General features: G+C 41.5%; 1 protein-coding gene across 8 annotated transcripts in view; it reads left to right on the top strand.

Annotated features, from left to right (window-relative positions):
- Positions 1-2,149: 2,149 nt before the first annotated feature.
- MLIP (muscular LMNA interacting protein) overlaps positions 2,150-11,481 on the top strand; it is a 111,490-nt gene continuing 102,158 nt past the window's right edge. The window contains exon 1 of one of the 8 annotated variants that reach the window (XM_061460604.1): positions 2,150-2,271. In XM_061460604.1, coding sequence (XP_061316588.1) covers positions 2,257-2,271 — 15 coding nt within the window. In that variant the 5' untranslated portion in view covers positions 2,150-2,256. Of the gene's footprint in view, positions 2,272-5,715; positions 6,028-11,481 lie in introns of those variants that run through there. The other 7 variants (XM_061460609.1, XM_061460608.1, XM_061460606.1 and 4 more) reach the window with 7 other exon arrangements.

Raw genomic sequence — 11,481 nt, 5'->3', positions numbered from 1 at the left:
GGTAAATCCTCATCTTTTAATCACGTTCTGCGGCATTTCTCAGGTGATTCATTCATATCTGACTCGAAAGAATGCTGGTAGCTGGCTTTTCTGGAACAAGTTCCCAGGAGAGTATGGCTGTCACAGAGTTAGAACAATATCCCCTACTGATAAAAGGGATATTTTATCTAGAAAAGATAGGTTTGCAATAACGCTATGATATCAAGATTACTCTTGACTCTCAACTGCATCCACTGTGGCTTTTTCGTTATCTTGTACATCAGTATCTTAATTGAAAATAGCAATAGGAATATTACACTAATTTTCATTCATTTGCAAAATGAACATTGCTTTAGAATCTGGTATGGCTTTAATAATAAAGAATGTATTATGTGGATTCCAATTTGAATTAGCTTAAATGATGTTGATAAATGAAGTTATATTCAAAAATATTTGCTTCCCATCCCTTTTCTTCCTCCAAGAGGAGGGTACTTCCATAATGACTTGATGTTTAATCAATGCATATTGCAAAAATATCAAGCTCAAAACTTGTAAAATCTTTGGCAATCCAGCTAATAACATACAGTTTATTATTGCTTTATTATGTCTTCCTAGGCTGCAGAAGAAGTAAACTAATTCTGCTGTTATAAACCAGCCACGGGCTGCAGGTAAAATTGTAGTTCAGAGCTGTTGAGAGTTCTTCATTTCATTTCTTTTCCTCCTCATGTACAGGTATTTATTTTAGATCCTTCATTAGGTCTTGGAAATAAAAATATTTTCTATCAAAGTTACATGCTTTTAATCAAATGCTGTCAGCATTCAGATAACTTTTAAACACTTTATCCTTTTCAAGTGATTTGATTTCAAAGCACATTTCATATTGCAGTGTTGAGGATTTTGTTTTAGGTATAAACTTACGGTGGTAGCACTTTCTGTGGAAAAAACCTGAACACAAGTTGACAAATGAATTCAAATGTTTTTGGAAATGGCGGTGAGCATTTTGTAAATGGCCGTGAGCATTTTGTAAATGGTCAAACACAAAGTCCATCAGTCAAAGCCTCTGGTACATGTTTATTCAGGCTTTGCTTAAGCAAAAAAATGCTAGGGCAGGTGATTATATTTCATTTCTCTTCTGCAAAAGAGGGGTAGAGTTGGAGGTCAGATGCCCGTGTCCTTATCAGTGCTGAGTAATGTATCTTTTGAGGTTTGGTGTTTGATAAGCGTGGGTGAGACAAGGTGGAAAAGGTATGATGGGAGTTGGCCTGTTAATGACAGCTCATACCCTGTGCTCTTGCTTGCTGCTCACCTGTGAAGTGCCTAGAAAAAGCCCACTGCCTGACTGTGGAGCAGTTCCTCATTTTCCATGGGCAACTGGCTTCTTCTTTTTCCCAGCTGCCACATCACTTAAAGGGTAGTTAACAAGGTATTTAATGCTTTCCTAATATATTTTGTTAGCCATGTCTCAACATTGCCACATACATAACTGTGAAAGAAGGCAAGACAAACAGTGTCACTGAATATGGGAGGGAAGATTTCTTTATTTTGCAATGCACCTATTGAAATATATTTTACAGCCTGGGGTATAGCAGTAATATTCAGGAACATCATGTGTATATAGCTGAAACAATGGGTATGCAACAGAAAAGAGGTCACTTGTTCCACTGCTGTCCGTACTCCTGGAGGACAGCACATGTAGGACCTTGCCAGCAGGACAGTCCACTTTAACACAGTTGACTTAAAAGCCCCACGAAAAGAGCACTTAAGCACTTACAGCTTCCATTGACTGCCATGTCAGAGAACGCTCAGAGCTCTCAGAATCCATTTATGGTCCTACTGAAATAACCCTCCTTGGTTTTATCCTCAAATGTATTCAAAGTTTGCCATTTGGAGGAAATTTGCCAAGGAGCCTCCTGCTCCCTGTACATGACACGGAGGGCTCTGCTTCCTCATGTGCAAAGCGGAGGCTTGCGGTTCCTGTGATGTTTCCTTCTTCCACGCCTGCCGCCTTCTGCTCCGAGTGTTTGCAGAGCCGGCGGGGTGCACCACGGAGCGACAGCAGCAGCTGCCGGGTGCCGCGGCAGGAATGCGGCCCCACCTCTCCTAAGGATCAGCTTCCTGCCTTGGCTCCAGGCCTCCTGGAAGGTAAGCCTGCTCCGTGTATGGTCCCAGCCGCTCTGTAGCGCTCTTCATTTCTGTAAGCAACATGCCATGACATACCAGCTAGAAACACTGCTGAGGTCCTGAAGTTTCCAGGCATGTGCGTGTGACCTTGGGTGGATGTGCTGGAGTAACGTAAGAGATTCTTGCTGGCGTGACATGATGGGGCTGACAGAAGGGTGGGCACCAGAAATAACCTGGAAAGCTTTATATGCAGCTTCTGCCAGAGTAATGGTTACAAGTAGTAAGGGAGCATACTGGGTTTTCTTTTAGCTTTTATGCTTGTTTTAAGTGTGGGACAAATTCTCTCCACATCAGACCTTGAAAAATCACTGCAGGTATGAGTTCTGTATTAATCATAGTTAACTGTAAATAAAGTAGGTGGCTTTTAAGTGAGTATAATATGATTGAGCACATCAGGGTCAGAATTAATACTTCTGACTGTTGAATGCTTATGGTGTGTTTGATGCTGAGCAAACAGAACGATGTGGTGCAGATGTATGATGTGTGATACGGTCATTTGCTGGCAGCCCTGGGCTACAGCCAAGTCAGGCTGAATATGAAAATGGGCAAAGTAAAAGAATTGCTGCAACCACATGAGTGAAAACACAGCTGAGAGTGACCCACAAACATCACAATAGTTACTTGCTTCCTTCTCCAAGAACAGCAGATCAAATGAGTACAGAAAATACATCTGCCTAAATGGTTTATTTACATAGTGCTTCTATTTTGGATATTCAGCACTTCCTTCTTACATAAAAAAAACCCCAAACCAAACAAACCACCCCTCCTGTCCCCATTAACTTCATCTCTTGGCCTTTTGTTAGGTCCTGCTTTGAGGGGAAAGACAGGTGTCAAGAGACCAGTGACTGTAGTACAAAGAAGTAATTGAAAACAGCACAGTAATTTAGGCGATGTGTAGAACATGCTCTTTACTTAGCACCTGTTTACTATGTTTTCCCTTGCGAAGTAAAACAGGAAATATACAGTTACTAATGGTGTCTTAGAAAGTCCTTGGAGTAGAATAACCATTATTTCTATGTAGGTATAAGAAATGTACTCCTATAATTATATAAACCCAAATTCTTATATGGTTAGGATCATGGTCTTTCCTCCAGTTAGTCTTCAAATGTCATGCTAAACAAGGTGTGGTAGATAACAAGGAGATGTAAGCCTTTCTGCACTACATCCAGGGTCCTTATGGATTAGAATCCAGGCCTTGCATTCAGTATTTTTTGTGCTCCCTGATTTTAACATGATGGCATGAAGTTTACTGTCATACTCTCTTGCATTCCTTGCTTTTTGCTCCCATTCCCATCTCCAATGCAGTCTGCTCCAGCTCCCTAGCACTTGCACTGTCAGCAGCATGATGCATACAGAGTACGAGTTTCCATCCATGAGAAATTAGGTCTTTCCTTATCATAGTGTTTTAATTTTCACCTTTTTTTTCCTTTTCCCCATGGAATCTCCTATTCAGGCTCTAGTAGCCACTATGTTAATGAAAAACCCACTTATAAAACTATGTACTCTCATTAGCATCTTATATGGAATTATAGTCACTTCATAGTCATTTCCCTGATCTTTCCGTAGTGATCACTTTTAACATTCACATGGATGAGCTGACACATGAAAACAGATCCTGGAAGCAGAGAGTATAAACATGACTGAAGATTACTTTTTAGTGTAGTTAGTATGAGTGCTAAATTACCCACAGCATGAACTCCAGATACAGCCTGCTGTTTTACCAACACGGGTAACCATTCCTCAGCACAAGGAGGGAGAGACTCCCCTGAGAGCTGCCGTTTGGGAACCTGCTGACAGCTGGGGTATCCCAGCCACTGGTGGGATAGGGCTGTGGAGGACACTGGGCACATGTAGCTGAACGTCCCCACCTGAGATGCTCCAGTCCTAGTCTATGATACATAACCATTGCAAATGGACAGGTTAATGGGAGTGGAGATGCTTCAAGTTTTTCACCCATGCCGCAGGAATGATCAGTAATGTAAGCAGCAGTGTAATGTATCTGCTGTTTGGATCCCACGGAAGGCCTCCTTTGAGGACATTAAGTGGTGCAAAGGCATTATACAAGTCCCTCACCACAGGGATATGTTTCAGCCTCGTAGAAAAGATTTCAGAGATACTAACTTCTTAATGCTGTTTGCCTTCCTGCTGAAGAGTGGAGAACAGCTACAGCTTTCCTCTGGGTATTATGTCACTTACTCTTTTATCCCAGCATTTCTGGGAAAAGCACCAGGGTGTATTTTTACTCTTGTGACATCAAGTTCATATTTATTCCTTCTACTACAGCAGCCCATGTAGGTTTGACTGGTTCTTTGTGTTTGCCTTACCACATTTACTCTTCTACTGGTTGCTGTATACTTCTGAAAATGAAGGTAAAAGAGACTAAAGAAAAATAATTGTCACTGGAATATTTTTAATTTGTTCTGAAGAATGTTTCAGAACAGGAATACTCTAAGGTTGTTTTGTTTTGGTCAACTTTTTGTATGTAAACTGTATACACTGTTGTGTGATGACTTCTTTGATTGCCTTTTCTTCCTATTCAAGGCTCTAAAGGTTACATGAGTACAACATCCATCTAGAAACGAGTAGAAAGAAGTGCCTAGTTTTGCTGTCATTTCCACAAAGATGAAAAAGGTTTTTATAGTTGTCTGTCTGTCTATCTATCTATTTTAGAAGTCTCTTTCACCAGCATGTTGAGAGGAAGAGAAAGAAAGGATGTATGTTTTCTTCACGAAGGATTTAGTGAGATGCTTAAAGTGCCAGCTTTACAAAGGGCTGTACTTCTTAATGAACCAGATTGACCAGAGAGAATGTTAAACATTCTTGTTTAACAGTAGCAAACATTTTCTATGTGATTTTGTGTCATCGTGCTTCCCCTTCCCTTGCTTGTGCGTGCAGAGCTAGTCTTGTATGTGAATCACTCCCGACATGAGCTCAGTTGATGTGGCAACTGGAGGGTGTGTTATAAACCTTGGCATCCACAGCAGAGCTGCCAAGAGGTTCCCCTGGTGCTACAGTTTCTAATATTGGTCTCCTGACTTTATCATTGTGAACCAGAGCCAGGTTATTCTTCTGCAGTTAACTGACTCCATAACGACCATTTGTATGGATATTCACTTCATTTTAAATGCTTACTGGTCATTTCTCATATTTAGGGGTGCTCACAGTGCCTGCTGAAAGTTTTGCAATTCTTTCTGCGTTTCAAAAATCCAAGATGTCATGTTCTAATATTAGAAAAGGACAGTACACTCTGCATGAATGTGTATGAGCATAGTTCAGTCCCAAATACCCAACGGAGAAAGATCAATAGTCATGCTAAAGCAGCAATTAAAAATGCTGTTCTGTATGCTTTCTGCCTCTACATAACATACTAACGTAACATAACATATAACATATGGTGCCAGCTAATCATATTTGATGTTTTACTGGCTTAATAATCTCTGTGAATACAAGCTGGTGCTACTGAGACCATAGCTATCTATTTTCATGGAGTTTTTGAGTATGAGCTTTTGGGGTAGAAGGGGGGAGGGGGGAGTAAATGGGTCCAGTAACCAGAATGCCTCCTGAATAATTTTCTGTGATGCCAAACCAACATTTATTGTTATCAGAGGCAGCTGCCTGCCCTCTCCCCACGCTTCTATTTGTGGATTTTCAACAGCTATAAATGGAAACATGCGCTGACCAGAAATCACCACAGTGCTGTCTGATACTTCTCTCTCCCGACTCCAAAAGTACTGGGATATCTAACATGTAGTGAGGTTAAATCACTTCTGCTCAGTATATTAGGGTGTTTTTCCCACGCCCTGGGAAATGGAGTTAGGAAAACAGGTAAAAGTCTCAGGAAGAGATGCTTTAGAGGAAAAACGAACGGTAAGATATGTGGAGAAATGTTACTGTTTATTTATTTATTTATTTAATGATAAGAAGGAGAGGCAAATCTTCTGTTGTACTTCATAGGAGTATTTCTGGGCTTCCTTTAACCACTGACCTTGAAGATTAAAACTTCATTCATGTATGTTAAATTAATTGTGATGGCACATTTCTGTGGAAATACCGTAAATTTGTGAATGTATTTTGTGTGCATGTGAAGTGCAAAAACTTAACTCTCAGTTCAATGTCAATTTGTTATCGTAACCCAAACCAACAGCTGACAGTCTGTGGTTTTATTAGAATTTTCTTGAAGGACTATTTCATGTCTTTGCACACTATTATTCATAACTCTGGATCAGCAAAATGCAGAAGAAACTGTTTGCCTGGGTCTGGAGTGTGTCTGGAGCTTACTGAAAAGAGGTGTGAACAAAACAAATTATTAAAAGAAAACAAACACAGACAAACCAGAGTTTATTTTTAATTAGCTCGGGCTTGAAATGCATTGACAAGGCTATATTCTTGATATCACAAAAAGGGCAGTTTATTCTTCACTTTGCAAAGCTGTGAAGGAAGGTGGTCATCACTTCTGTTAAGAAACAAATTAGCACGGAGTTTGTTAGCACTTATCTGAAATAGTGGTGGTGTTGTGTTAGTTTGATTTCGTGGTGCGCCAGCATTTACTCTTGTTTAATCGCGACATTTACCAGCCTTGATTAAGGGAGACTTGGCAAGCTTGTGTTAGTTGACAGTTTTAAATACAGTTTCACCCAGGCAAGGGGAAGTGCAGAAACTGAAAGTAATGACTTGGCCTTAAAGTACCTTTTCTTTTTTTATGAAAAGAAGTATTTATATAAAGAGTAACATTCAAAACAACATTGGTAAAGCTTTAGCATGATGTTTTGACTAATATCTAATGTTTTACTTGTTCATTTTCTCATTAGTGAATTAATGTTATACACTGACTTCATTTTGAATTTGTGGTTGATACGTAAAATATAAGGAAAACTCTTCAAAATTAAAAGCAAATGTGAAATCCACAAAAGCTTCAGGAAAGCTTTTGAAGGAAATGTTTGAAATTTTGTCCTAGCAGATATATGGAGGAAATACATAGCAATGTCAACAGGCACTATTATTATGTAATTGTTGACTGCATCTTAGTGCACAAAATATTGAGCAGGCACCCTTAAGTCAGGCTTTCCCACAGTGCAGAGCTCTTCATTTCGAATCCTAATGATCTTCTGATGACTTCCTCTGTGCGCATCATTTACTAATTTTAAGGAGCAAACTGGAGCAAACAGGGACCCCACTGATGGGAGCCACGTTAATGCTTGTGCCAGGTCACCAGCTGTTTGGTTGTTTCAAAACTGAATTCTTGTAACATGGTGAGGTGAGAGGGTCCCTGTCAGCAGCGGCAGGTCACATCCCTGTGAGTGCTCAGCAAGAGGGTGCTTTTGGTGGGTTTCATGGAGCTCTGCTGGCAGTGGAGGAATGCCCTGGCCCCACGCCCGTCCTCCTGCCTGATGACAGCATCTAGCCTCCTCTTCGCCCCATCTCTTTATTTGCTTGTTTAGCCTTAATGCCTTTATTTTGGATTGCTACATGGATTTCACTTCACCATCACTTTTCCCTGGTTTGTACCTCCTGGGCTTTTATTGATTCTGTCCTTTTCTCTTTGTTACATGCAGGTCAGGTCAATATTCCAACACTGCACGGGAGCAGTGTCAATCTGTGCTACAGATACTATTTGTACATGTTACATGTGCATTTGTTCATGTCTGTGCATATGTTTAACTTCAATATAGCAAATTCATAAACAATTTTGTATTATAGGTGCTCGGAGGTGTCAATTTTCAACATTATGTGCTGTTAACTGGATTTTTTTCTTTATGTCTGTTTTGTAAAAGCATAGGATAACTCAGGTGCAAAGGGAGCTCAGAAGGTCTCTAGCCAAGAAGAGTATAAAGCACTAACAATGAACATCTGAATGTTCATTAAACAAGTTCAGTTGTCAAGCCAGCGTTTTAGCCATCTATGACAATCACTAAGGCCCTCATGTCCTGGCAAGGATATGAGAATGTTGTGGGAGACAGTATGGAGGCAAGTCAGGGTAAATGACATCCACTGCTCTCTCCTTAATCATAAGTCCAGTAATTTCATTGTAGAAGGCAATCAGGTTGGTCAGGTATGATTTCCAAATGCTGTTCCCAATCACCTGTTTACGACAGGCAGGGGTTGGTTGAATTGGCTCACGTACCCCTGTTTTGATGTGATGCTTATCCACTGCTGGTTGCTTTCCTCCTCCTTGACCTCTGCTGCTGAGCACAGAGGTCTGGGAGAACTTGTTAGTGAAGGCTGATGCAAAGACATCACTGAGTCACCCTAGTCTTATCCCTACCTGCTTCCACCTTCTGTGCTGCCTTTTTGCACTGCAGCTCTGCTACAAACTCCCTGTTTAGCCCCACTGGCATCCTGATAAGTTTGCTTGTCTTCCTGAATACCAGCATGGACAGTCATGCATGTGTAAGAGGTGGTTTTCACATACAAGATGGCTTTCCCAAGCTCCATCTGTTTCCAAGCTGCCTCCCATGGGATCCCACTTACCAGCTCCCGAATAAGCCTGAAGTCAGCTTTCCTAAAGTCCAGGATCGGTTCTCTGGTACTGGTCTTCCTCAGTCCCCCAGAAGATCTTCAGCTTCATTATTTCTCAGTCACTACCACCAAGCCTGCCACTGAGTATCATATCCCCAGCCACTTCTTTCTCATTTCTGTATAACAGATCCAGCTGTGCATGACATTGGTTGGCCTGTATGGCGCCTGTATCAGGAAGCTATATTTGGCACCATCCAGAAATCCTTTGAGTTGCTTGCATCCTGCTGTTTTGTTCTGCAGCAGGTGTCAGGGAAGATAAAGTCTCCCATAAAACCCAAGGTCTGTAATCCAGATACTTGCTTGTGTTATTTAAATAAGTTGTTGTGAGGAGCATAATCTACTTCCTCACCCCAGCCGTGTGGTCCTTAACCCAGTCCCAGTATGATGTCACCTTCACTGACCTCTCCTCCGATCCTCACCTGCAAGTACTCACCTACCCTGTTGTCCAACCTGTACCAGAACTCCCCACAGTTAAGCTGCTGCTTCACATTGAGAGATCCTCTTCTTACCTTCCTCATCTTTCTGAAAAGCCTGTGTCCATCCAATACATCACTATAGCCACCACATCTCAGTCATTTCTACAATGTCACAGTCCTATGACCTATATATATTTATGTGTGTAAGAAAAATCTTGGGCTTGTATACTTTGTTACATTTTCAAAAGAACAAAATCTATATAATCCTGAAATTATTCTGACTGCAGTGTGCCAATTAAATAGAGACCAGTTCATTCTCAAAGTATAACATCCATAAATCGCAGCTTCGCAGAGAGTTTTATTAAATGGTGGTGTACCTTTACATTCATTGTGTACTGTGGATAAGATAAATAGTATAAAATTCTCTACCACTTCAGGATACTTCATGTAATATTTGTGAAATTTGTTGTTAAAGAATTTTTGTCTTTGCTTCCTGGAGGAAAATTCCTTGGCAGACAGGATCCTGAAGAGAGTCTTTGTGTGAAACTGGCTGTGGAAATGGAGGGCGCATTTTGTGATGTGAAAATAGAATGACTCACTCTCAAATACATTGGACCAAGCAGATGGACTCAATTTTCCCTTTCATAAAGGATTTTAGCATAGCTCAGAAGGACTGAGTAATTCCAGTTCCCCTGTTGAAATGACAACAGAGCTCAAAATAGTCTGTTTACATTCTGAAGCCCTCTTCCATTAATGCATATTACCTCTATTATTTGAAATCATTGTAATTATATTTCGCACTTGTCTGTTTCCTATTTGATCTCTTATCTCCCTGTGAAAATGCAGCACATGACGTATAGCATTTAAAATAATGTTTATATTGGCATGTTTAACAGGGAATGTCTTTGTGCTTTAGTTTTCATTATAAGTGTTTTTTGCTTTTGTGTTTTTTTTTACCTTCTTGTTACGGTAAGTAGTGATAAAGAGCGAACAGAATAAACCAAATGAATATATGGATCAGAAAGAATGCCATGCACTGCTTGAAGCAGCATTAAGGTTAGCTTTTGGATGAGAGGATGGACTCTGTAAGAAAGGGCTGCAGGACTTCATACAGAGAATTAGCATTTGCTTTACACAAACAATATGTGAATACAGCTCATACAGAGTAGACAGTTCAGATCAAGCCTACACAAGAGAAACAACGGTTAATCTTTGTTCACTGGTAGCAAAAGAAGGAGCCCTGTCAAGTTAGGTCCTCTCTGTGGGAAGTAAAGACTCTTCAGAGAAGACAGTCCATTTCCTGAAGTTTACCACCTAAGGGAGCCAAAACAGAATGGAGGATGGTGACTAATATGGTGATGACTGGCCCTGCTTGCAGGTTTAGTTGTTGATTTAACTACGTGCAAACCAGGTGAGAAGTAAGTATGGGACAGGAAAGGTTGTTTGAAGAGTAGAAGAGGAGGGAGGAGAGCTGGGTGAAGGCTGGTGTGAGTGGGCATGGCAGGAGGTGCCAGGTACAATCACCCTCCCCATGGGGACCTCTTTACCAGGTCACCCTCTCTCTTGTGGTGGTGGGGGGCTGCTGCCAGATGAGCAGAGATGGCACCACAGCCTCCAGGCTCAGGCTGTCACATCTTACCCAGGACCAGGACCCTATGGTCAGCGCTCTGTCGTGCTACCTCTGGGTATGCACCGGGCTCCCATAGCAGGTACTGCTGGCTGCCTAATAGTTGCTGCAGTACTGAAGGGGCTGAGTGAGCAGGGGTGGCTGTACTACTGGTCAAACAGGCATGGTAAAAGGTCTTAGTGCAAAGCAGCATGGAAAGAAAAGGAGCTGAGGGAAGAGCAAATTTTTTTTTTTTTTTGTGCATATGCAGGGAATCAAATGCCCAAATGACAGAGTCATCTTTGGCATCAGGAGAAATCTCTACGTTTGAGTAACAAATAGAATAGCCGCTTCTGCCCATGGCACTGGAGAGGAACTGTGCTTATGCCTGTATGGATGCCAGCCTTTCCCGGTTTCCACAAGCAAATGCCCTTCCAGATTCACTGCAGTGGGTGGGGAAGGAAGCCTGGAAAGGTTGAGGTGGGAGGAAAAAGCTTGTGGCTCAAGTCAAGCCACTTGCATTGTAGTCTGTGAAAGGGGCAGGTCTGTAGGTTCCTCGTGCATCAGGTGTCTCGCATGCGTGCATGGCTGAGGGTCTGCATGCTTGTATGTTTCTAGCCATGACAGCAGTGTAAGATCATAGAACAGCATTGCTGAGGTCAGCTAGGCTTCTTTTTCTTTGTAGAGAGAAGGTGATAATTGCTGCGGGTGAGAACGGCAGGGATTCAGGAAGTGAAGTACAGTGGTACAGCCTGGAGAGCAGAATGTATAGGTGCTTCAGCA

The sequence above is a fragment of the Pezoporus flaviventris genome, unplaced genomic scaffold (assembly GCF_033815535.1).
Source record: "Pezoporus flaviventris isolate CSIRO_AGI_PZ_B2104156 unplaced genomic scaffold, CSIRO_AGI_Pfla_v1 ptg000031l, whole genome shotgun sequence".
In the NCBI taxonomy this organism is placed as follows: Eukaryota; Metazoa; Chordata; class Aves; order Psittaciformes; family Psittacidae; genus Pezoporus; species Pezoporus flaviventris.
Note: the sequence above shows the minus strand (reverse complement) of the source record. Positions and strands in the feature narration are given on the sequence as shown.